This window comes from Taurulus bubalis, assembly GCF_910589615.1.
Source record: "Taurulus bubalis genome assembly, chromosome: 8".
NCBI lineage: Eukaryota > Metazoa > Chordata > Actinopteri > Perciformes > Cottidae > Taurulus > Taurulus bubalis.
This window is the reverse complement of record NC_136596.1, coordinates 14273034-14299377: the sequence shown is the minus strand read 5'-3', so window position 1 is coordinate 14299377 and position 26344 is coordinate 14273034. Positions and strand designations below refer to the sequence as shown.

General features: G+C 40.7%; 3 protein-coding genes across 3 annotated transcripts; 1 reads left to right on the top strand and 2 right to left on the bottom strand.

The window, feature by feature from the left end:
- Positions 1-1902: 1902 nt before the first annotated feature.
- LOC306740603 (dynamin-1-like protein) lies at positions 1903-8232 on the bottom strand (the record flags this gene model as incomplete). Its single annotated transcript, XM_079222823.1, has 17 exons — positions 1903-3453; positions 3591-3750; positions 3863-3972; positions 4067-4183; positions 4352-4450; positions 4551-4640; positions 4748-4903; positions 5022-5142; positions 5552-5883; positions 6030-6157; positions 6527-6689; positions 6855-6941; positions 7036-7107; positions 7201-7247; positions 7464-7502; positions 7789-7930; positions 8131-8232. 17 exons carry the CDS (start codon positions 8230-8232, stop codon positions 3397-3399), a joined length of 2022 nt encoding a protein of 673 aa, XP_079078949.1. The 3' UTR covers positions 1903-3396.
- A 980-nt stretch (positions 8233-9212) lies between these two features.
- Positions 9213-11865, bottom strand: ubl4a (ubiquitin like 4A). The gene is made up of 4 exons (XM_079221856.1): positions 11785-11865; positions 10642-10747; positions 10284-10513; positions 9213-9839 (listed from the first exon to the last, which is right to left on the bottom strand). Exons 1-4 carry the CDS (start codon positions 11830-11832, stop codon positions 9732-9734), a joined length of 492 nt encoding a protein of 163 aa, XP_079077982.1. The 5' UTR covers positions 11833-11865; the 3' UTR covers positions 9213-9731.
- A 1716-nt stretch (positions 11866-13581) lies between these two features.
- Positions 13582-20712, top strand: prkg1l (protein kinase cGMP-dependent 1, like; the record flags this gene model as incomplete). The annotated part of the gene is made up of 19 exons (XM_079222310.1): positions 13582-13771; positions 13873-13996; positions 14193-14359; positions 14928-15041; positions 16309-16414; positions 16631-16694; positions 16869-16946; positions 17144-17238; positions 17387-17452; positions 18485-18562; positions 18668-18761; positions 18874-19013; positions 19101-19190; positions 19407-19548; positions 19643-19806; positions 19902-20024; positions 20283-20345; positions 20439-20505; positions 20611-20712. The coding sequence occupies 19 exons, from the start codon at positions 13582-13584 to the stop codon at positions 20692-20694; spliced, it is 2049 nt and encodes a 682-aa protein (XP_079078436.1). The 3' UTR covers positions 20695-20712.
- Between the last annotated feature and the right edge of the window lie 5632 nt (positions 20713-26344).

Below are 26344 nucleotides of genomic sequence, written 5' to 3'. Positions count from 1 at the left end.
TGCTGTACCTTACAGTTGATCCCACTCTTCTCCATAACATGTTGTAAATAACCCCACACTACACAGTGAGGGTAGTTTATTTTTCAAGCAGCATAAAACAATTCATTCAAATACATAGTGAAAAACTGCCTCAGAGTTACTCTGATAAACAATGCTTTACTCCAAGCAGGCAAGATACCCTTTTATTGATTTGTTAACTCATTTTTGGACTTTAATCTGATTTAATTGATAAGAATTTAGGATAGGAATATATAAGCATTATGCTTCCACCTATACATTTTCAGTCTTTCTTTTTTTGTATATTAGGTTGTGGCTTTACTTATTGTATTGCATGTAATGATTGACTGAATAAAACACTACTAATGCATTTCCAAGATAATTGCACAGTTTACAACCTTCAGGAATGATTATCTGTATCAATAAATCAGGCAAAAACAAAAGCATCCCTATCAAAGCAAACGCCTGCAACACAAGGAGTCTTACCTGAGGTCGATGAGACGAGAATTACAGGTGGAGCGTTCAGGCCTACAGGGTCCACTTGTATTGTGCTAAACTTGTGCTCTGCAATTTCATCTCCTCCATGTTCTTGTGTGGAGAAAAAAAATTCACTGCTTTATTGTCATAGTTAATAACTCATCAAGAGAGAGAGACACTCAGGGAACCCCCACAAGAGAATGACAGCCACAAATCTAGTCCCTCCGCCCCCCCTCACTCTACAGGAATCTTCTAATCTCAGCAGTTAATAATGGGTTGTTTTCCTCTCCTTTTATGCTCCTCTGTCCTTTCTCTCTCTCTCCTTTTCGTGCGCCCTCCCCTCCTCTCTTACCCGGTTGTCCAGGCGACAGAGTCAGTGAGAGACATTTCTTCCCAGAAGCTCCTCTCTTTCTCTCTCTCTCCCATGGCTTTGTTCAGCTTGCTCTGCTGACTGGCTCACCGGTTGAGGACCAGCGAGGAGGGGATCGCAGCCAGAAAACCTCCTGTAAATCACTGGAGGACGGAAGGAGAGCCTGGATAAATTGTGTATATAAATCAAAACATGCCTTAGGCTCGTTCCACTTAAATTCAGCAAGATTTAGGTGACCAAAATAAAGCAGTTGTCACGATACTGCAGCCGAGCACCCTCCCATGTCAGAGTTGGTACGGCCTAGTCTAGTCCTGTTGGTGAGGAGGTGGGGTGTGTTATAAGAGGGAGATCACAATAACTTGCAACAAAAAGTGCAGGCATATAAACTAAGAGTTTATAAGATAGTGGTTAATTTTCCTTTGCAAGCACGGTGCTCTCACACATTTAAACCGTTTAACATGCATCTCTGTTGTACATGACTTCTGTGTGTACAAGTACACACATTTTTTTTTGTGGGGTTCGTAAAATCAACGCCATCTAAGTGTGTGCCTTGTGCAAATACTGGTTTCTCCTGGACTGTCTTCGCTCACTCTCATCTAATATTAATGACCAGCTCTCCACTCTTACAGCCACATTTAACTCATCCATCACCTCACGTCTCAACCTCTGCTCAGGTTTAACTTGGATTACATTGGCAATAAAAATACTCCCATTATCTCAAATGGGAACGGTTAAATCTATAGTGTCACCCCATGCAGCTCTTTGCATAGAAGGTGGTGCCGTGTGTGTCAACCACAAAGAAAACTGATTTTATTCTGCTACTCATGTCACAGTGTGTGTGTGTGTGTGTGTGTCACCCTTCAGGAGACTGTCTTCATGCTATTGATGTGGCTGTAACAGATCCATCTGACTGAAGAGACATTTTCAGTCACTTGAGATCAATCAAGTGAGGCAGAGAGAGTAATCACTTCTCACTGTTGAAGCCAAATGAACAGATTGTATGAAAACATATCTATTTCTTTAACTGCATGTTGTCAATAACACCCAATCAGACTTAATACAGTGTCCTTTTTTAGGGTTTAATGAGTCCCTCCAATCTCTACAGACTTCATTCAGTAAACATGTATCACAAATATTGGCAGGCAAGAACTCATAGGCAGTTGACACATAATAAAAATACATTTAAATAATACAAAATATACATTAATCAGCCATTCATACATCCACAAATGCATACTGAACACACACATGCAGACCTAGAGCAGACCAGAAAGACAGCCTGAAAAGATGTTGTGTTCGCTCCCTGATCACACAGAAGAAACAGTCAGAAGAGTTTCTGTTTGATGGTCCCTGTTAAGGCAGGTCTTCCTGAAAAAGCCTAATTTTTAGGAGAGCTATTTGTTTTGGATATGAAAGGAGATTCACATTAATGGCGATAGCACTTGGTGGAGGAATCTGCTTGAACAACAGCCTAGACTGGGGAGAAATGGAAAAAGATGAATTGTTTTACACATCTAACAATATTATACAATTAAATTATAATTGGCACAGAAGCCAATGGCTCTGCATGCAGGAGGTATCTGCACACTGAGTCTCTTTTACTTGGGAAATGTCCTTACTAGTGGACAGGGACAATAATAGGGAACCATCTTATCTCTCGGTATTATTAACAGCGGAACCCAGTGAACAAATGACTTGAGGAAATAAAGAGAAGCTAGAGAACATTACTGCCCCACCATTTGGATCTTAAATCAAATGATGGAGTATTACATAATCTCCTGACTATTCATATATAGTCTATTCATTTCTGTTTTTTAGATACTATAGAATATATACACTCTACATATTATAGCTGCCCAACTCGTCTCCTACAAACAGAGGAAAATGTATATTGGGAAAATTTGGTCTCCTTGTTTATGAGTGCAACAGAATAAATGGGCTGATAATAAACCTGATATAATTGATATTAAACTACAAATGACCATGGTCTGTCTTCAGTGTTGCATTGCAGTCAGCATTAATTGAGTTGGATTTCCACTTAATCTCCGGTGAGAGATATAATAAAGGGGATTCAAGTTTGAAAAAAAAAAATCTAATTTAGCATAGTTTTAGCATCTGCTAAAGAGGCTCAGAGGAAGGCCAGTTTTTTTGTGTGGAATTGTACAGTGCAAACACATTTTGATCCCAAAAAAAAAAAAAAAAAAAACACCCTAGGTAACAACTTCACTTAAAATTTTAAATTTACAGCAACAATCATACAAGCCAACCAAGTATTTTGTCGCAATTTATGCTGAAAGATTTAGTTTGTGACCGTGTGTTTAACATTTCAACTTTGTAACACTTTCGGCCTGAGTGTTTAATCAGTTTGCTTTGCGACACAACGTTCATAGTGAAAAGCAAAAGTACCAAAATGTGCTACGGTCATTGGTCCATGAGAAAATGTGGGCGCTGCCACACACAGACACACACTCTCTTTCTGTGTGTGTAAACTCAAATACACTCTCATACTCTCAAAGCTGTCCCATGACAAGGGAATTGTTCTTTTCCTCTGGCTACCACAGATGCGTCTCACGGATCTCAGAGATGATGTTATTGGCTTTTTGGAGCGCCTGAAAAAGAAAAAGAAAACAAAGAGGTAAGTTAAATCACTGGCTTTAAAACGGTAGATAAAAAGAGAAAAAGAAAGGACTTTCTGTTTGTCATGCTCAGAACCTATTCAGAGAACAAAACCATCAGCCAATTTTACCTCAAGCATTTGAGCAACCTCGGTCCGCTGCTGTGCCGTGTCCTGTGACTCAATGAGCAGCTCCTGCAGCAGTGACTGTTTGTATAGCTGACCCACCAGCTCACTCTGCAGATGCTCTTTCACAAAGTTTACCAGGAGGTGCATCACTGTCTTGGGCACACTGCGGACACACAGCCCCGAGATAAAAAGTTAGCAAATCACTGAAAACAACTGAGATCAACAATAGCAGAAAGAAGGGGAAATGCCCCCCCGTGGACTTGTTCCAGTCGAACCTGTCCTGGATGCTTTTGCGGACAATAAGGAAGTAGCACTTGATGAGGCGCTGGATAATCTCGCAGTCCCTCTGCTCCTTTGCACCCAGCTTGCGCGATACAGGCACCGCCTGGCAGAGAGACAGAGAGGCAAAGTAAAATGTTGACAGCGTGCAATGTATTCACTACTAAGTGTTTTGTTCTTCTGCTAATCCCACCACTCACTGTGTCAAGCAGGTTAATGGACTGGCCTTTGCTGGGACTGCCAAAGCCTGAAGCCGAGACTCTCTCTTCCGCAACCTTCTCGTTCTTCCAGCGCTTTCCTCCATCAAGAGCCTCCGCCTGTCAGCAAAAAAATCAGAGGAAGTCAGGGGGTCAAGGCTCATTTGACTGAGTCTGGAACTCGACTGCAAACTTTGAAAGGGGCTTTTTTAGAGTTTGACTACTACAGTTTACCCTAGCAGAATAAATGATAAATGAGAGTACCTGCTGTAAGGGACAAATAACTACCTGCTGACTGTTGACAGATGCAGAGACCTGTGCTGCATCCGTGAAGTCTGGATGTTTTGTGTTGATGTAGGCGAGCTCTATTGATACTAAATTGTGCACCTTGGGAAAAAAACAGAATAAATCTTCAGTGATAAATAGGACTTGGCTGTTAGATATTACAATTAGTATGAAAGATCCTTTTAGCTAAGCCATGGATTACCATTTCATTAGTAATCGGCAAGCGCTTTCTCAGTAATCCAGTCACAACTTCCACAATGGAATCGTGCAGTTTGGGGAATCGCAGAAGCTCCTTGCAAAGACAAAGACATCATTTCTCAACATGGTGCTGTCATAATTCATGCGTCTCTGTTTCAGCAAGTGAATCAAATCAAAATGTGTCAATGTCTTTTGGTTAACCTGTGTGCTATAGGAGGAGCAGTGCTGGATGATCCTCTGCAGCTCTTCATGAACCAGCTCTACACAGCGCATACTGGGCTCCTCCAGTCGCTTAATTTGCCGCTTCACCAACAACTCAAAGGACACCTCGGGCACAAACAGTGCTGGCCGCGGACCCTGCAGGCCAAATCACACACACACACTCTGTAATTTAGCTGCTATTCCTCCTAACAAGAGAACTTGACTAGAATTGGGATTAAACTTATTACAAGAAGAGAAGTCAGGAGAAGCGCACCGTAGCATTGCGAATGGCGGTGAGGATATCAAGCTCAGTCAATCCTCCCAGGGGGTCAATGGACTGCAAAGTGCGCCCAAAGGTCTCATGGAATATGTAACAGATCCGAGCACCCCCACAGCTGTAGCAGAGATGAGCTCAGCTGTGACACCAACGCTGTTTCTTAGTGCTGTGTGTCAGCAATGTTAATCATGCAAAAATGAAATGCAGTCAACCAAAAAAGGTAAATATTTGCTCTCTACATATTTACATAAATGAATCACTTTGTGGAAAGAGAGGTGTAGAGATGAGGGTGCCAACAGAAGATGCTGATACCACTTCAATTTACAATTACATTACCACAAGAAAATAACCCTCATGGTATAAATTATGAACCAATGCAGGTAAAATGCGGCATGCAACACAAAGTATAAAATTCGATGATGACCTAAAAGGAAATCACAGGAAAATGAAACAAAGGCTGCTATGATCAGAAAAAAAACATTATGTGTAAAATAAAGATACTGCTACCGTAAATCAATTAAACTCACAGCTCTGAGGTCTGGATGTATCTGGCCGTTCCCTCAATGGTGTGACAGTAATCACTGGCGAACTTGGTGACAATCTGCAGCAGGGTGGCGCTGTGGTCTTCTACTGGCTGGCCATAGCCATTGAGCTGCGCCTGGTACTGGGCACTCAGCACGGTCACACGGGTCTTGAGCTCTGGCAGGCAATCCCGGATGTGATGCATGAGCAGCCTGCTGAGAGTTTTGGCCAGATAGCGTGAGCCGGAACGTGCGGCGAGCGAGGGGTAGTGGCGCTGCAGGAATGCCTGCTCATCCCTCATTGAGTCCCCAAGGCTCTTCTGGGTATTGATGTCATGCTGGCTCCTAGGGAGGATAACCAATTGGGGAAAGAGCGGGAGAGTAATCAGATGTTCAGGGTAATAAGGGCATGAATAACTTGCCTCCTGACTGTATTGTGAAGATTAAAACATTACATAGCTCAAATAAAATAAAAATGTATCACTGCAAACCTGTTAACTATCCCGATAATTCCAAGTTTGACTGGAATGACTCGACCCAAAAGGACCTCAAGAGCATCAGTCCCAGCATCCATCAGGTCCAGCTTACTGACAACCAGCAGTGTTCGACGACCTGACACACACACACACGAACATTTGGGCTCAGCTACAGATATCCTAACTAGCACACTATAAATGTAAAATCGGCACTTAAAGGCCATATTGCCTACCTACAAGACAATTACTACAAGCAGATTCACGTCGTCCATCAATCTATTATTCAGAGTGCAGCATGACAGCAACAATCATTTTCTAAGCAACTGTAACTGTTAGAATGCTTTCAACAGTAAAGACTGACAGGTCCAATAGCCTATAATGATTTAAGCATCATACATTCTTCCTGCATATTGAATAATTCAAAATGCATTTCTACTTGAGGCATGTTATGTAATAAGCAAAATCTAAATGAAATCTGAGGAGATGAGGCGACAAAATGTCCTACCATCTGTATCAACCTCACGAGCCAATTTCAGAGCATCCGAGGTTGCCAAGTCAGAGTTGGCAGGGGAAACTGCGAGGATGAGGCAGTTTGGATTAGAGATGAAGGACAAGATCATCTCTTGTACTTGTGCCTCAATGTCCTCTGGCTGGTCCCCAACCGGAACCTGAGGCAAAAACAACGAGCAGTCAGCGATAGTGTAAGCACAGCACACACGGCTTTCTGCTGTGAATCAGTGATGATTGCAGATGTGATGATAATTATCATCTAGTACCATTATGTTTGCACACATGAAACAAAATCAACATCCTTGTCAAGTGGCTGAGTTTACCTTAGTGATTCCAGGTAAATCAACCAGGGTGAGATTAAGGACTTTGGGGGAGAAAATCTTCAAATAGATGGGCTCAGGACTGATACCCTTGAGGATATGAAAAAAGGAGCGACATTTATAAATCCAGAGTAAAAAGCTAAATTGAAGGCATCACTGACCTAACATTAATGCTTTCTCTCACCTTGTTGTCACCTGAATTGCGTTCAGTCTCTGCTTCGATTTCCCGACGAATTTCTTGAAAATCTGCGAAGATCTGTCAAAAAGGTGTGAGAATGATACATCCATTGAACACCAACACAGGACACCGGCGGCAAGGACGTCATTTCAAATCGGCAGTTGAATGTACCTGGTTCTTGCAGTGCAGAAATGTACCCCATTCTTCAGCTTTGACACCTGAACAAACATAAGAGTGAGCGCAAGTACATTTACAGATGTCTGCCAATAAAATTACACTTTGGGGAGGAAAAATGCAAACTGAAAAGATTACAAATTGACTGATATCATGCTTGACAGATAAAGATCAGAACAAACGAAATGTTTGAGAAAGTTAAAAAAAGAAATGAAATGGCTAATCAAAGACAAGTACATGCAGACAAAATATACTGAGACCTGAGTAGCTGATTTGGGCATTTTGTTTTACCCCACTTCCTGAAAGGGTAGTGAAGAAGAAGAAAGACTGTATGTTAGCAAAGAGAGGCTCTGGAAGAAGTAGCTTACAGTTTAAACAGTGAGTGAAAGCGCCATGCCAAAGTGCTAACTACTCACTACTTCTAGCAGACCCTAAGCCTATACAGATAGAACAGACCATGATATAAGATAAACATGCTGACTTAGTGTATCATAACTTGTACTAAAGCTCAATTGTGGGTTTTCAAGAACAATCAAAACAACTTCCTTATTTAAAATGTGAATAAATGGATAGATTTGAAGGTACCATTTTCGATTTTCGCTCTCTCCTGTAGAGGGGCAACATTAACAAGTTGCAACACGAGGGGTCGTCTTGTGACTATTCCTGATCCCCGAGGCAAGAAATCCCGTCCAACCAGGCTCTCCAACACAGAGCTCTTTCCACTGCTCTGTTACAGCACAGAATGAGAGCAATTCATCATTTCTAGCAGCACTGATTCAGTCAGTCTATATCAGTGTTCACTTTAAAAACACAATACATATTCAATTTCTGATCAAATCAAAACATCACAACAAAAACTCAGCCCCTCAAAGGGTTACAGGACTCGTTTACTATTATGCTTTTCATTGCGTTTTTTTCCAGACTGACCTGAGATCCAACCACAACGATTTGAGGCAGCTGTATGACTTCTGCACCCACTGTGAGAAACACCTCCTGTAGCCGGTTGATGGTGGGAATCAGAGTCTCCATCCTTCCAATAGACCGGCCGTTACTAAATTCAATTGGTCAAACGGATCATGAATGGACTCAAAGAAAGGACAGAAAAGTAGTTCAGTACCTCAGTTCACATTAAATCATACTGAAACAAATGTAACTTACATTTGTAAACGTTATTCCAAAAAAGCCTAATGAGAATGCAGTTGGTTGCATTACAATGTACAAAAGAGGCAAACACTCAAAGTTTAATATTTACAACAGGACGTCTTGCTTTACCAAAGGGACGAGTGGTCCTGATGCGAGGGGAGTGACGTTAACGCCCTAGCAGCAGTTTGACCAACGCATCCCAAATCACACTGGCAGTTAATCAATAACGGCACCGACCTACACGGCAACCAATACTGCCGCAGCGCAGGCCGAAAGGCTCGGTGTTATCAGTTGATGTTAGCAGGCTTAAGCTACGTGCTGAAGGCAGGAAGTGAAACGGTTGTGCTAGCTTTGTGCTAATGCTAGCTTATCTCAGGGAACAACCGTATCAATGGAAATACCCGACGCTGCATTATCACCTTACCGATGTCCAAGAAACAGTATCCACCCTTATCCAACGATTCTGTCCGTCATAATTTGTGCGGGGAAATGGCGACAATCAAAAACGTTTCATGTCATCCGAATTGTTACCCAAATTTAGCAGGAAAAGAAACAGGAGGTTTACCACGTAGGCGGTACTCGCAATACGCGTCCTCAAGCTGATTGGTCAAAACAATAACGGAGACGCATTACTGTTATCCGATTGGTCGACACGTGTAAGAGTCGCAGTTTGGTCACGCCTTAAAAAGTCATTGTAAACACAATATATTTTTATATTCAACCGCTGTTACTTTTCAATGGTAGAAACTGCTTACAAAAAAAACCTTCCTAGTCAACATATATATTATGTCTTTTTTTTCTTCTTTAACATAAGATGTCAGCATTCAACAAAACAGTAAACAGACTTTTTTTCCTCTGTGGTTTATTAATGTCTGTACACACACACACACACACACACTATTTGCAAATCATTCAATGAACATCAGTTACTTACGAAATAAAACATGTATTACCCTTTCAAGGATGGTTAACAGAACACACCATCCGACACAGAAGTGACTAACAAAAACCCTCCAGTAGACGTTACAGTCAGATGGGAGTTGTAGCAGCCAGAGATCATGTGAAACCAACAGCATAGATGGATTCCTTTGTTTTCAAACATTATGTAATCAGGTCTTGTGTCATTTCTGCAACATCAATGACAGTGACCAATTCAAAGTTGCCAAGTTTTCTTATCTAAGTCCTTCATGGTCAAGAAAGCCCTATTACTGAGATAATCGTCAGTCACTGGTATCCGTCTTTACTCAGCCAATGATTAGGCACACGGCTCAATGCAAGAAAACCGATACTGTATTTTCCATGTCTCACACTCTAAACACTGTGTGCACCTCCAAGAACTGAGCGCCTCTCAAAAGATAATCACAATAAGCAACTTTCAGCTAGGCTTAGTCCATGTATGAGGTGTCCATGCCTTCGCCGTCGGGGTGAAGCAGTCTTCCCGCCAAACGCTCAATGTCGTCTAGACTAAGTTGTCGAAGTGAACGTTCATAGTCCTTGAAGAAAAACAAAATAGACATATTGAGAAAGAGCATGTTTAAAATATTCAACACTCTCTTTTAACCATGTTGTATGTAGGGCAATAGTGTTCCATTTCTAATGAAGCATGAGATAGGAAGTATTGTTTAGTTTTCAGTAATGCAGACCTGAAGCCAAACCAACTGCAACAGCAGGCTCTAAATAATTTGGTAAGTCCAAGATTTCCAAGTCCCATTTAAGATCTTGCAGAGCCTTTTACATTGATCAAGTTTTATAAATATATTCCTGTGATAGATGATTAATTGATGATGTATATATTTAGGGAGAAACTTGGGATTCAATGTCTTGTTCTAGAACAAGGGACCGTAGGAGCCAAGGATCGAACCGCCAGCCTTGTGCTTAAAAGACGACCCACTCTACTTACTGAGACTACGATGCATTGTAGTACAATTAATAAATACCTTAATAAGCTGCTCATGCACTTTTGCCGCATCTGCTGGACTAAAGTGTCTAGCAAGGATAGTGGACACAGTCTGCCACACTCTTCCTTGTGAGCTGCTGCTGCTGCTGCTGCTGCTGCAACTGCTGCTGTAAGCCGTCCCTGAAGCTCCAGTTCTCTCCCCCACTGGACGGATAACCAGATTCAATTTAGCCTCTGGCCCGATGGAATAATCACTCAGTCTGTGTTCATCTGAAGAAAACAAGATAGTATGCAATCATCCCAAAAATGTTTTGCTTCATGTACAAAAGAGATTGGTGAATCAAGCAATTACAATACCGCATAAAGATCATTAAACACTGGACTGTTGGCAAATCTACCTGCAAGCGCTTTTCCTTTATAGAGCAACCGCTGCTGGTTTGCTGGTATGTTGAGACGTTCTGACACAAGGTCCTTCACTGTGGAGACCTTTTCATCTTCAGTCACCTAGAAGAACCACAACACAATGATGTAGTCACACTTAAATACAATTGGCAAGCAGTCTCACCTCTCCTCCTGTTAGGCTGAAGAGTACTCAAATGTCATCAACTTTATATACACAACTAACAATGAATGGGGAATTCATCTTCCTTCCCAAGTACCAAATGCACACTACCTTGATAAATTGCCACTTTAGCACACTCATTCCAAAGAAAATAAACAATCAGTCACTGGCCTATAGTGGTGGTATTTATCCTTTTAGCACCACAGACCAGGTACTTTTGAACTTTCAGATCAAAATCAGGAAACACATTGTGTGGTCTTGATCACTGACACAGTTTAAAAAAAATAAACAGCTGATTACAACATTTAGACCAGTATGATAAATACTCCCCCATTTGATACACACATCAGCAAATGGTTTACAGCACCTTTACTAGGTATTGATATTGATCTATTGCATTACAATATCATACTGATCACATAGTAGTCCCCATGACACATAAAGCCTCTGCAGATAAAGTTCAGTGTAGTGCCTCATCTAGTAACGTCATCAAATCAAAACTTGAGAAACTCACTGGGTCCAGCACCACGTGAGGATGTACAGAGCTCCCACTAAACTACTGTGTGTGTGTGTGTGTGTGTGTGTGTGTGTGTGTGTGTGTGTGTGTGTGTGTGTGTGTGTGTGTGTGTGAGAGAACGATGGAACAGAGGAGATGACTATCAAGAGGAAGTCCGTGACAGTCAACATTACTGTGTCTGTTTCAAGAATGTGGCTAACAAGCCATCTAGTGTAACATCAATTCACAGCTGGACGACAAGTACAGTAGATCCATTAAAACTAACGTTACGCTGCAAGGAGTTTAACAACCTAACGCTGAAACCGAATAATCATAATTGTGCTTGCTTCACTCAAAGGCGCATGATACAGGACCATCTACTCAGCTCGCTCACCTATAAAGGCTGACGTTAGCCGATGTAGCGATTTAAGCTAGCTGTTAGCGGTAAGGAGCTAGCGGTTAGCTCGGTGCTGCCTAACTTACCTGAACACTGCATTCTTTCCCTTGAAGTGGTTTCACGGTGAGGATCATTTTCGATGATACCCAGAACCAAACACAAGAAGACGTTTAACAATCAAGCCAGCTAACGTTACTTTGCTAGCTCAAGATAGCCACAGCGTTTCTTCTCTTATGAACGGCCCATCTTCTTCTTCTCCTCCGGCAGATGCTGCTGCTGCTTCTCTCACGTGACCGTACTGCCGCCGACTGGCTGGAGGGCTGTATGGCTGCTGCTGCTGGCAACTCCATGTGGAGGACAATTCAACAAAAAGAGGAAAGAAAATTACACGTTATTGTTCTTTCCTCTGCTCGAGATACTTAGAACATAATTACATATTAAAGGAATACATGACGGTGAAGGAAAACGAAGTTGGGGTGAGGAATGTAAAGTGGAAGGAGCGTCCTTTAAAAACTCATAATTACTTGGTATTACGAAAGTTGTAACCCGTTATTTTAGCTATGGTTCATTTTCCTCCAAATTAGGCGTATGTAATTGTGACTTTTGCTAATCATTATAACCCTTTAAAAAAAAAAAAAAAAAAAGAATTTGCATCAGACCAACACATCCATTGTTGTCCTGGCTCAATTTAAGCATGTACGATATTTATATCAGCATCGGCCACTTTGATGGCAGCTTACAATGGAGTAAGAGTAAAACCACTTATCAGTGCACACAGACAGCCCTAACAAGCTAAATACCTGGGGAATAAAATGAGTGATTCTCACCGCTCAGTTTGTCGGAGACCTATCTGTCCCAGGGGCTCTGAAATACCCCAAAGACCCTCTGACCCAATTGGGATCCAGTCCATGCATTTCTCATTTCAGCCTCCCGAATGGTCTCCACTGTCTGGGTCATGTGATTGCCTGCTGTCTGTACCCAGCCCTGGCCAGCCCCGTGCAGGAGAGGAGCAGCTTTACTTGGGCGGGTAGAGAGACGCTGTGCACCTGTCGAATGCGAAACAGGGACAGACATAATCAGGACAAGTGAGACATACTTACACGTTGTCAGACAGGCTGCATGTGGTAAGTGATCTTTGTGTGTGTGAAATGTGAAATACAATTCGTCATCAAATTTTAGTCTATTAGAAAACATATAATGCTGTTTTCACATTTGACCAACTCATGCATGCACTTAAACGGATATTTATTAGGGCGTTTGGCTCCGAGCGCGTTTGCGACACAAAACGAAAAAAAAAATCCATGTTTTATCCTTGCAGGGACACAGTGTGTGTGACTTAATAGTGAATCTATATTGACCTTTTAATAGTTGTTTTATCTCTTTTAGTCTACTAGCACGTCTACTTTCTTGTCCTTTGTTGTCTCGTGTTTTTGTTAAGTGTCCTTGAGTCAAGCACTGCACTGCAACGCTACAAGCTGATGGAGCAAAGTCTTCTTTTAATTGCACTGGAAACGTGTCGTTGTCGTATACTTGAGTATGTTTTGTTACTATTCAGCCTTTCAAAAATGTATCTATCTATCTATCTATCTATCTATCATGTAAAGCACTTATGGGTATTTGTTTAATAAGTATATCCAACCCCTTCTAAAAGCCTTTTTACCTTTTTGATTTCCTGTTTATATAAATAATATTGCTACTGATCTAATTACAGGAAGAGATGCAGATGACTGTCTAGGTTCGAGTTAACTTAGATTAGCTACAAAGGGGGAATCATTGCAACTCAAGATCAGACAGGAATGTGTGTATTTGGACCCACTCAATGTATTTGTTTGTGCTAATAGAGATATATTTGTCTATGTTTTGTCACCAGATGTTTGGAGGTAATGGGGACACTTCGGGACCTCCAATTTGCCTTGCAATTAAAGATTGAGGAGCTCCGCCAGAGGGACACACTAATAGATGAGTTAGAGTTGGAGTTGGATACAAAGGATGAACTCATTCGGAGACTGCAGGAAGAGCTGGATCGCTACAGAGCCACTGTCTCCCTCCCAGGATCCTCTGCAGCCAGTGCAGGTACAGAACATGGTGCTCATAAATAGCATATAGTTTTAAGCCTCAACCGATAGCGCAAGCCTTAAACCTGACTTATTGTGTGTGTGTGTGTTTTCCTGTAGCTTGCTCAGCTCAAAGTGAGGACTTGCAGCGAGCCAATAGAAAAACAGCAATTTCTGAGCCTTTCACTCTGGACCCAGTGACCCTCACCTTGGTTTCACATAGAAGCTGTGACAAAAGCCAGGAGTAAGAGCAGTGTTCTCTCAGTTGTCCTTACTGAAAATATGTCTCTCAAATGTTCAAGGCTAACCGACTGCTTTCTGCATTACTCAGAATCGACAAAACATTTCCAAACCTTTTCATAACAATTCTTCATCGAAGGCGTTTAATATCTTGCCTTTACATATTACATCAGTGGTATATCCTACCTTTGTTCCATCAGGTCTCAGAGGTTGATCCAGTCATCATTTTTGAAGAATGACTTGTTGAAGAGCCTTGACGAAGGAGAAATCCAAACCATTATATCCTGTATGTATCCAACCACGATCAATCAAGGCTGTTATGTCATTCAGGAGGGGGGCAACGGTGCTCAGGCTTATATTTTAGAAGGTAAATCATTCTTTTTACAATTGTTATGGCATTTATTCATATTTCCTTGAGACTACAGGTGCTTGAGAACAGTCCGATAAATGGATTTGATTTTTCCTAATTTTCTTACTGCTAGCTCACAATGTTATTAGATATCTAGCGATCTAGTTATTTGACACTACACTCAAACACAGCGATGTGAGAACTGCATGTTTGAACAAGAAAAGAGGAGGAACTTCGCATAACTAGTGATCTATGTTGATGTTTTCTTAGTGTTGAAATGTCAACTTGATACAAAAGGCAACGAGAAAAGGAGTTTGGCTTTGAGGTGGTTGCAAAGTTTATCAGGGCTGGATTGTCTTCAGAAATCTTCACTGCATTTGAGATGTGACATCTCATGGAGAGTGGCCGCGAACTATTTTTTACTTGTCATCCTAACCAGCAAGAGGTTGTGGCCTTGATCCACTTGGAGATGATTGAATATCTGTTTTTTGTACAGTATATCACAGACATCCTGACACATGCATATAACAGTTCCAGGTATTATGTACATGCTTTGTTTCTTCACTGACTGTGTATTTATTAACAGAAGGGCGGCTAGATATGACAAAAGACGGACTTAAGCTTCTCACAATTGAGCCAGAAGACATGTTTGGGGAGCTGGCCCTCTTCTACAACTGCACCCACACATACTCTGTCTCAGGTATCAAAGCATTGTGTTCCTGGTTTTATATTTGTATTCATATATATTGATGGAGTCATGTCATACAAAAAACCCTGGTGGAGTCTCAGTTCAGGATATAAATAATCATTATTTGAGAGATTATCACTAGCAGGCGATTTTCTGCCAGAGGTCCAAGACAGACGTCTTTTGAATCTAAAATCAAAGATTTTTGAGATCTGAGACAAACACCACATCTTCAAACGTTTTTTCTCTCAAAGATAGGGACTTAAAACATTTTCTGCGTTACTGCATAACCCAGCAGGCTCCTTGCCACATCTCTTCCCTGCAGTACAACATGCACACACAAACAGTTACAAATAAGACAAATATATATATATATATATATATATATATATATATATATATATATATATATATATATATATATCATCAAAGAGATGTGAGAAAACGTTCTACGAATGTGTCTGACTTGGTTTCACCAATACATAGGCTAAAAAAAGGTGTTTATTTGCCTTGTTTGGTCCCTAAGCATCTCATTCCCTTTTTGTACTGCTTTATTTAACATTGTGAGCAGTCAGCCTGTCCAGTGAAGTGTTTTCACTATAAACCTGCTCTCCAGTAACAATGCTCTGCTCATATCGGTGGTCTGTTGTCATTTCATCATGCCCATTTCTGTCAGCTGTTTCTTCTGATCCATTCAGGGCTCACTATTTATCTCCTCTTCGACCCCCCAGCAGCAAATTATATATTGCAAAAATGTTTTGCTTCTTCAAAACATATTGCACATTACATATCATTAGTGAAAACCGATAGTGCATATCCAAATGGAGGGAATTGAGATTTCAGGGCTGCACCATATTATCGGATGGTGGTTCTACTGTAATTAAACTTTCTAGAGGATGTCTTCCGTTTGCAGGACGCTTCGGTGAATCAATCAATATGGGTCATTATTAATTCAAAACACCCTCTTTAAAGCTCTTTTATCAAGAAAGAGTGCTAAAAGTTAAGGAAATCAGATTACATTTATATTAAAAGTCCCTCTAAGTAAGACAATAAGCACTTACCTTTTTTTTGTATTCTACACAGTGAGCATTTCTAATGAAGTCCTGGCCTTCTTACTGTCTGCTATTTAGTCTGTAGCTGATCCTGCATTCAATCCACATCCATCACAAACTACACATGTCTTTGAGAGCTGTTTCAAGACTTGCTTCTTGATTGTGTTTCCACCTGAGCTCCAGTGTCACCGTCACAACCTTGACCAGATCCTCTGTCTTTTGAACTGCAGCTCATACGGACAGCAAGCTGTGGGTTATTGACCGCAAGTGCTACCAGACTATTCTAATGCAGAGTGCTCTCAACAGACTTTCTCATTCAACGGAGCTGCTTATCAGGTGAACATCGGACCGATACACTTCATTTGACACAGAGCATGCCCGGAAAGCTGCTTTGTATTTTAGTATCTCCAGCACGATATCACCAGGGTCATGTTGTTTGTCAGTTGGCACAATGATGCATTTAGTTTAACACTAACCGAAATATCAACATTCCTATTAAATGTTTCTGGGGAAGAAATGAAACCTTTTTCCACCCTGTCATTGTGTATGCAGCGCTCCCTTCCTCCAGTCTTTGCCAGAGGATGTCATCATGAAAATGTCTGACCTCATGGAGGAGGTACAGATTAAGTTCTTAAAGTGTGAATCTTTGTGTAACCATCACTCGTTGTTCAAACAGAATCCAGCTGATAGATTTTGCGTGCACACAGCGTGTAAACATGATATTTTACAGACAGGCTACCTATTTTATATGTATTTTCAGCTGTCTTTGTTTGTCATTTATGTTCCACAGACACACTACACTGAAGGTGATTACATCATTCGACAAGGGGCCACAGGAGACACCTTTTACATCATTAGCAAAGGCCAGGTAAAGTTGCATGCTCTCTGCCTGCCGCACAGATGAGATGAGGCTTTTAGAGAGAAAAAGATTTAGACTGTGGAGGACAAAATGTCAGTGCAGCTTTCGGAATTGCATTATAATGGTGATAATTGACTTTGGCGCTTTCTGCCCATGCTCTCCAGCATTACATATGTTTCATTACCTCTCTCTTTTGTGCTTGCCAGGTGAAAGTGACAGAGAAGAAGCCAGACCAAGAAGAGCAGGTTGTTCTTTCTAAGCTCTCTGAGAGACAGTGGTTTGGAGAGAAAGCGCTGTGGGGGTAAGGAGAAAATAATGCACTTTCAGAAGACATTATGCATCGGGTACAGGAGCACAAGATGGTGAAAACTGACATTTGTGCCACCATTATATCAATTTTTTTTTTTGCATTGGTAATATTAAGATTTTCTTCTTCACTCTGTCTTTAGAGAGGATGTTCGAACTGTGAATGTTATTGCTGCTGGTGACGTTTCATGCTTGGTCATAGACAGGGAGTAAGTCAATATTTTGTGTTCGTAAAAATTCACTGTATAGAAAGCAGTAACTGATTATTTTTATTTATATCTTTTACCGACTTCATTGAGCCAATTATACAACAAGTGTACAACACATGTTTTTGTATACAACCAGAGGGACCAAATTAAATAAATATATTGTCATGCCTTGTCAGCTTTTTTTGTGAATATAAAATGTTGTCAAAAATAATAATCCAAATAAACAAATAGTACTGCAGACGGAGATCTCAGTTAAATTTGATTAATCTAAACAAATACATTTTTCAAAAGTAATATAAAGGGAGATTAGATACGATCAGTGATAAATCGTGACAATTTACTCCACAGTAGTTTTGGCCAAGACCAAAATAAATGTACTAGCGGTTCTCCGAGCTCTCCACAAACGGTGCAACAAACATCAATGCCTCGCTTGAGTTTATAAAAACAATGATTGGTTGGGTAAAACCTGTAAAATATTTCATTTCATTTCATTTTTATTTATTTGAACAGGGACCGTACACATCAATCAACCCAGGGGTAAATGTGTCAGTCTTAGCTAAGGCTAAATTTCAACCGTAGTCCCTGTGGCCAGATATAACAAGCCATCACTAAAGGAAAGAAATGGTTATAACAAAAACATCATAAAAAGCAATAAACATACATGTTACGATCAAATATATAAATAGGCCTCATCATAAAATCATAAAAACATCATAAAGATCAATAAACATACACACATTTTGTACACACAATCATTGAGGAGGGAGTCACGACTCATGCTCACACACCTGATTGCTAATAAGCCAGTTCTTCAGGCCGTGTTTAAAAGAGGGATATGTTCTGCTAGTGCGGATATGCAGGGAATTATTTGAAAGGATATCTCTCCGACTTAAAGAAAGTCAAGAAAAACGTATGCAGCAATAGCCAAACTCTAGTATCTCAATCAGTTACTACACTATACTCAAAGTTGGTCATGAATTGATGTGCTTAGCCAGAGATACTGAGAATGTTCATGTACTTTCTGTATTTCAGGACCTTCAATGACGTCATTGGTGGGTCGGTATTTGACTGTAGTCATGAGGTGCAGCAAAGTCCTGAATCCAAAACTGAGTGAGGAGCATTAGGCTACAATGCTATTTTCTACGATATTTACATGTAATTTGCACCTATAGCATACACATAGTACAGGCTCACCTGTGTTTTGCTTGTGAACAGGTCTGACAAGGATGCTGATTTCTTCTCATCAACCTTAAGTGATTTCCAGATTATCTGCACTCTAGCAGTTGGGGAGTTTGGTCACGTAGACCTGGTGAGTGTTGATCGTATTGCAGCTCACACACAATGACACAGATCCGCCATGCAGCTGCCTCCTCCAGATTCCATGTTTCTATAATGTAATATATTGATTCTACCTCTGTCAGGTGCAACTAAAGAGCAACACCAAGTGTCTTTATGCCATGAGGGTCCTTAAGAAAAAGCTGATCCTCAGCAACAGTCAACAAGAGCACATCCTGAGAGAAGGGCGCATCCTAATGGAGGCTCATTGTCCATTCATAGCCAGGTGTCTGTTATTCAACAATTATCTATTTATGATTCTTTTGATTACACAATGATCTTTAACATGCTTCTATTTTTGTATTGATCACAGGCTGCATAAAACCTTCAGAGATGCAGCGTGCCTGTACATTTTGACAGAAGCTTGTCTTGGTGGGGATTTATATAGTTTACTCAAAGATAAGTAAGTATTTATGACTAAAGAGGATGCAAGGCACTTTTTGTCATCAAACTGATCAAATATTTATAGAGCTACTGCTGTGTTTTAGCCAAGCTTTCATCACAATGTAATTTTAAGACTGAACAGGATTGGAATTCTTACATCTGTCTACATCAAACATTTGTTTTGTTTGCTGCGTGCTTAAACCAGCACTTCTGCATACTGCTCATTTTCTTTCAGGGGACATTTGGACGAATGCAGCACCATATTCTACACGGCGTGTGTTGTTGAGGCCTTGACCTTTCTTCACCGCAGAGGTGTCATGTATAGAGATGTCAAGCCTGAAAATGTAGTTCTGGATGAGCATGGTTATGCCAAACTGGTACTACAATTGGCTACAAATATAAATTCAGATTTTCAGTATGAAATCATATTCTGGGTTTTACTGTAAGTGAACTAATATCCCCTCATTATAGATTGGTTCCAGATGTCTAAAGAAGGCTGACATCGGTAAGAAAACCTGGACATTCTGCGGTACACCGGGCTACATGGCACCTGAAATCATCTTATACAAAGGTCACTGTGTATCTGCAGACTTCTGGTCACTGGGCATTTTTGTGTTTGAACTTCTGAGTGGAGGGTAGGTTTCACAGGTTTATGCAGCCCTATTTGTGAAGCTCATTTCTCCAGCTGTAGATTGATGTGATAGTGACAGGCTCTTGTTTCCCTCTCTAGGCTCCCATTCAGAGACACTGACCCGATAAAGATTCTCACTGCAACCATTCGTGGTATTGATCAGATTGACTTTCCAAAAACCATCAGCAAAAAGGCCTCCAGTCTCATAAAGAAACTGTGCAGGTGTTGTACATATGCCCCACTAGACACTATGAATTATAATTTAATTATAATTTAAGAAGTCCCTCCATCCCACCATATTTTACATAGGCCTATTATATTTCCCCTCATCCAGCACCCCCACACAAGTAGATAGAAGACAATTAAGAAACAACGCAGGTGTGTGGACACGACCTGTGGTGTAACATCCCCTCTTGAAGGACAGAGTATTAATCCATAGTTTATTTATTTGTGTGTTCTTGTTTGCTTTCTGTTGCCAAGAACCAATCCCTCGGAGAGACTGGGCAGTCAGAGAAATGGGGCCAAGGACATTCAGAAGCACAAGTAAGACGACAGATGTATTAGACTTGAGAAATTCATGGAGGCCATTGTTTAGAAATATGGTTTTATAGGTTGTGATGCTCCATTTTTATTCAGATGGTTTGAAGGATTAAACTGGGAGGAACTCTGTAACGGCACGTTAAACCCTCCAGTTATTCCCAAAGTAAGACATGTTCAGTTTGGCTTATTATTTTCTGTTTTGTGATAACTCTTGTTGCAGTGAGTAGATCTATTTTAAAAATGTTTACCCTGTTACACTGTCTTTCAGGTCAAGGATGCTTTGGACAGCAGTACATGTGGTCATTACACTGAGGGCTCAGTGGAACTGAGCACAAACTGGGAGGATTTCTGATGGATCAGATGTGAACTGGAAAAATAACTTGTCAATACTTCATCACTTTCAGGTTCAGGCCTCATGCATTATGCATTGCCCTCAGTGTTACTGTCATTAAGAATTAATTATATTTTCAGAGACAATTATTTTCAGTATCAGTAACTGCAGCTATTGTTTGATAAATGATCCATGCTGCCTACTGTGGTGATCTTAGACTGTTTCTGATGTAAGAATATATAGATTTATAGAAATGTGAGTTCAGTGATGCCACTGCTGTTTAATGTAGGTCTAATAAACAAAGAGGCTGCACTGTATTTTCTTTATTTTAAAATCTGCAATCTCACTATGACTTTCACTTTTTTGTACAACTTTTTTGTCACGATTTGATCTCCCCCCAAAATGCCTGAATACAATTAAGAAGTGACGTCAGAGTCGGCAGAGAGGCGTCTAAACTACAGAAAGCTAGAACGATACATACCAGAAGTGGTGTGATTTTAACTTCAAAATAAAGTAACTGAATTCAATTATAAAAATTGTTGAATTATTGAAAAACCACAAGTTATATACTGAAATCATTAGAAATATATAGTGACACAAAAGACACTTAACTGATTAACTTATAATTGATTGATTGTATAGCTAAAATAGCTAATACTAAATGACAAATGTAGGGAAAAGGAAGAAAAAAAAGTGTATTTTGTTGGATCATTTTTCATTAATTGTAAAATGATATGTTAGCATCATTATCATTGACATGTGTTTACTCTGTCTTTTCTGATAATAATAATAATTATAATAATAATAATAATAATAATAATAATAATTTCGTACTTCTAAAAAAAAAAAATCATCTAGATCATCTGTGTGGGTGAATTTTCCAGCTTCATATAACAAACTTAATGAGGTCGCGGACATTGTTTCCATCAGTAGAGGCTTTGGTTTTGAAAGGGTTGACCGGAAATAAAAGCATATTGTTTTGGGCTTGACATCGACACGTCTCGATGGCTCTGCTGCTGAAGTAACTTTGGAGCACAATCTAAGGAGCAATTGGAGGCCTGCGTTTTAGCGAGGTAAGTTTAATTTGGTCTCTCTTTGTTCAGCCGATAAGCTTCTTTACGGGCGCTTCAGATATAGAAACATACTTAAACTACGAAAGATGAGATTCCGATCTACAAGTAAAAAGAAAAGTTTGTCTGCAGCCCGCTGTGTGTCCAACTACCGAGCTGAGGGTTTGTTAACTTGGAGCTCTGCGAAGATGATCAACCTGTTCACAAACTGTTGCATGAACTTTGAAAGAAATGTGCCTTTTTAAATGATCCGGTGCTGAGATACGGGCGTTTACAGCGGCCCAGCTCTCGTTAGTGTTGCATCCAAAACACATTGGATGAACAATGATGCCTCCTCGATGTGGCATTTTGTTGTTGCATTGTGCCTTTGCTCAACTGAAGCTTTAACTTGCATTGACCTCATGGTGCTTTGCTCGTACTGTAGTATTTGTAGATCACTTCATGGTGCAGAGACGTATACAGTTCGTTTGCAGTGTACGTCCACAGTATTTAAAGACCTGGGGTCGCTCATGTGTAACTGACACTTAAAGCACAGTCCTGTGGTATTTTGGGAGGATGGATATGGTTGGGAAACGTTTCAGCCCTTAACTTTAGTTTTTCTTTTGTAAAATCACACTCAAGTTAATGTCATGTATGTAGCCCAATGTTCCAAGTTTGCCTCAAAGAACAATATGTACCGCATAGGGCAGTGCCTATCCTTAGACCTTCTATTCGACTTTTTGTTTTCCCAGAGTATTGTATCTGTATTAACCTGCACGCCTACATATTCTGGAGAATGCAGCATGTTTGAAGTTGTCCACAAGGCCAGATGCCAGCTCTCTGCCATCCACTCTTCGGTGTTTGACAGTTCCATTGTATCGGCTGGACCTGCAGTATGGCAGCTGAGGTCATGATGATCAGCCCTAATGCACAAAAATGCACCGATTTTCAAAGGTGACCCATGAGGTGTGGTGCCAGGAAAGCTAAATGTGGAAGATTACCGCTGCATAGTGATGTTTGAAACTGGTGCTGCTTAGTTACATGAAACTTCAGGCTGGAGGAGGGGACAAATGCACAAACGTAGCATTGTCTGTGAGAGTCCTGATTGGTTTCAAGTGAATTTGAGACCGTGGCAGACTCATGTGCTTCATGAGGAAAGGGAAAGTGTTTTCTACGTGCAGAATTTTTTTTTTTTTTCTCATTTATTCTTCACCACCTTCCCCTTCCACAAGAAAAACTTCATTGTGACCAAGTGTGTGTCTGTGTTCTTCACGCTTCATTTGGGAATCATAGCCGGAAAACACCCAAGCGTTTCTTTCTTTCTCTTTTGATGGTTTCCCCCCCACCCCCACCGCCGCCCGGCCAGCCTCACGTGTCCCCTCCTCTCCTCTTCTTCCCTCGACCAGACCATTCACTTCTCATGGCACATGGGAAGTGTGCAGAGTTCATTGCTGCTGCTGGTGGTTATAAAATGCGGTTGTCTCTCCCCCCAATAAAAACCTCCCCCTCCTCATGTCACCTCCTGTAGTTTTCTGGGTCAGATGGAAGCAATGCTCATCCCCACAGAAGCTCTGTAGGCTACTGTGCATAGCTCTTCTTATGATTCATGGAAGTTTTCGATGCAGGCATTTTGCTTTGAGGTGACTTCATTTTGGCGCTGTAGAACAGATCCATAGAGTTGACTTCAACAGGAAAATAGCTAAAATACTCTAACTGAAAGAACGTCATTAAGGTCAGTCTTTTTCTATCTGCTTGTGATAAAAAAACATGCATACATTTATTTTTAAAGCAGCCATGACTACATTTTTGAATGCCCTCAGGCTCGACCAAAAAGTCAAAATAATAATTTAAACTCAGTCTTGCTGCAAGTTTTATATTGAGCAAGAAATGTAGATGACTTATGTCCTCTTTTAAAGTCCCTGCACTAGCTCCTTTTTTAATACTGTACAAGTAGGCTTTGTCCGATGGCGATGTTGCCAAAACCCATTCCTGACTGTCCCCGTTCTTCATACCAAATGCTTATTATGAAGCTACCTTTTGCATTTATTAACCTAAACCCTGGAAAAAATGTCTCTCTCCAACAACTACACATAAACTCTCCAATTCTACATTCAAGCCCTGATTTGATTATTTTACTATTAATACTTTTCAAATTAAATTGTACATGCCAACAATGTGAGACAATTTGATCCATTAAAGTTCTAGTCATCATTGATTACATGCCAGATTTGTCTCAAAACCAGTTTTTGTTTTTTGTTTTCACACGTTCTATATTCTGCCGTGCAAGTATACTGCAGCAGCTCAGAACATCTCTCAGCGCTGTCTCTGCCTGTCAGCTGGACCAAATGTGCGCAGACACGCAGACGGCCTCAGGCTATCTGTATCTGCCTGTCGTCCCCTTGTGAAACTGCACTCTATATGCACTTCATAGCAGGATGTCAATGTAATTCCATGTTTAAACTAATTTAGTTTGTGTCAAACATCATTTGCCTCAAAAATACTCTGAATCCACTATTATTGTTTTAACGCTAGTCCACATGATGCTGTCATGCCTGCCCCTCCATGTAATCCTCCCTCTCGAGTGCAAAAATCAGGTTTGAACCGACAAAACATTCAAGCTGTTCTCCCCCAACAGGCTGTGGAGGTGCATTTGTATTCCTCCAGTATATTTTCACGTGTGCGCTCAGTTTCTTTTGTCTCATGTCTTCCAGGGAGTAAAAGCTGGGAGAACAATGGTCCCTGTCTGGGCCTTGACAATAGCCCTTATGAATGGGAGTGAGGGAGAAGGGAAAGATGGAGGGAGACAGAAAGAGGTTAAAGGAAGTTCTCTTCCCATTGGACTGTCATTTCTTTTTGATGTGTCACATTTAATAAAGCCCTTTTTGTTTCTTATTTATTTACCTAGTGAAAGGACTCTCGGGGATCACCAGCTGCTTTGTTGCTCCAGCAGGTGTAAAGTGGCAAGTGAGCAGTTTTAATTCAGATTAATTGATGCCAAAAGAAAATGATGGATTCACCAAGGACAAGTATGGCATGACTTTGCTCGTGCAGGGAAGGGAAACCGTGCAGGAGCAGCCTAGTTGAAGAGGAGGGAGGGGTATATCACTCTTTATCCCCTCGCTTATTGGGCACTGGGGGAGAAAGTGGGTGAGAGGTTGAGGGGTGTTCGGGGAGGGGAGTGGATGTGGGAAAGCAGAGATTTATTCAGTGAGGTGAATTCCTTGCCCGGTGTAAGATGAAGTGGTTTGTCACTGTCAGAGCGGATAAAATGAGCCGTTTTAGTGCAGTTTTCCAGTTTGTTTCAGTTTTGATATGAACAATAAAGTGCCAGCAGGGGATCATGGCGGTGGACTTGGTGGGTCCTACCCCTCCCCCTATCGCCCCACCAGACCCTCACTACCGCACGCACCCCGATTCTCTCTCGCTCCTCCCTGATGAATGAAAGAGTGGCACAACATGACTGAGAGTAACCTCTGTGCCTGTTTCCGTTTTGCCAATTGTTATTACTTTTTTTTCACAAGGTTTTGTGGCATTCTGTGTTGAAGTTCACTGAGGTTAAAAGGGAAACTATTTTGTGAAATAAAGACACAATTGAGTCGATGAGACTTCTGTAGCTCGCTACTCATACTCGCTAGTGGCTTGAGGCTACATTAGCTGCTACTAGCACTATGTATCAGATATTAGACCCAGACTGATGGTGATTTAGTTGCATTGTGGACAATGTAGGCACCAGGTTTTGAAAAGGAAGAAGAAGAATGTGTGGAATACAAAAGATAATATCTCTGGTTCTCTCCATTGTTGTAAGTCTGACTATGTTGTATGATGGTTGTGCTAAATCTCAAGTTTTTTTGTGTGTCTTTATTTTACTTTTCAGAAAATGCTGCAATAATAAAATATGTAATCCCTTCTCTTTAAATTATTGCATTTGACTTCTTGGTATTAGAGCAATATACTAGTAAACGTATCTTTATTCTGATAAAAGTAGTGCTGAAATGATTAATTCATTGATTTATACGTTGACAGAAAATCAATTTTCAATTATTCAAGTCATTTATCAAGCAACACTTTCAAACATTCACTGGATCCCGCTTCTCAAATGTGAGGATTTGCTGCTTTTCTTTCCGATTTTTGTATTTATTTTGATATTTGGGTGGTGAAGACAAGCAATTTGAAACATTGAAATGTAAACAAGGGCATTCTACAAATTAAACAATCTCACCTGCTACAGTAGGTGTCATCTTGCTACAGTGACACACATATAGACTCACAAGGTGAAATAAAACAACACACTGTTGCAGCTGGTGACAAACTCATTTAGAAAACCATTTAAAAGGCTGTAGAACAGTGATTTTCAACCATTGTGCCGCGAGAGATTGTCAGGTGTGCGGTAGGTAGCGCAATACTTACCTACTATATACGCTGTATTATGCTACAATGTGACATTTTGTAACTTTTTGGGTTGTTGGTGTGCCGCAGGATTTTTTTTTTTTATTGTAGAAAATGTGCCACGGCTCAAAAAAGGTTGAAAATGCTGTAGAAGTACATCTGCATGTTTTTTAAAAGCACCATAGAGTTCACCTCTGTATCTTGTCTATCTTTGCTTCTGTCCTCTTCTCTCAGTG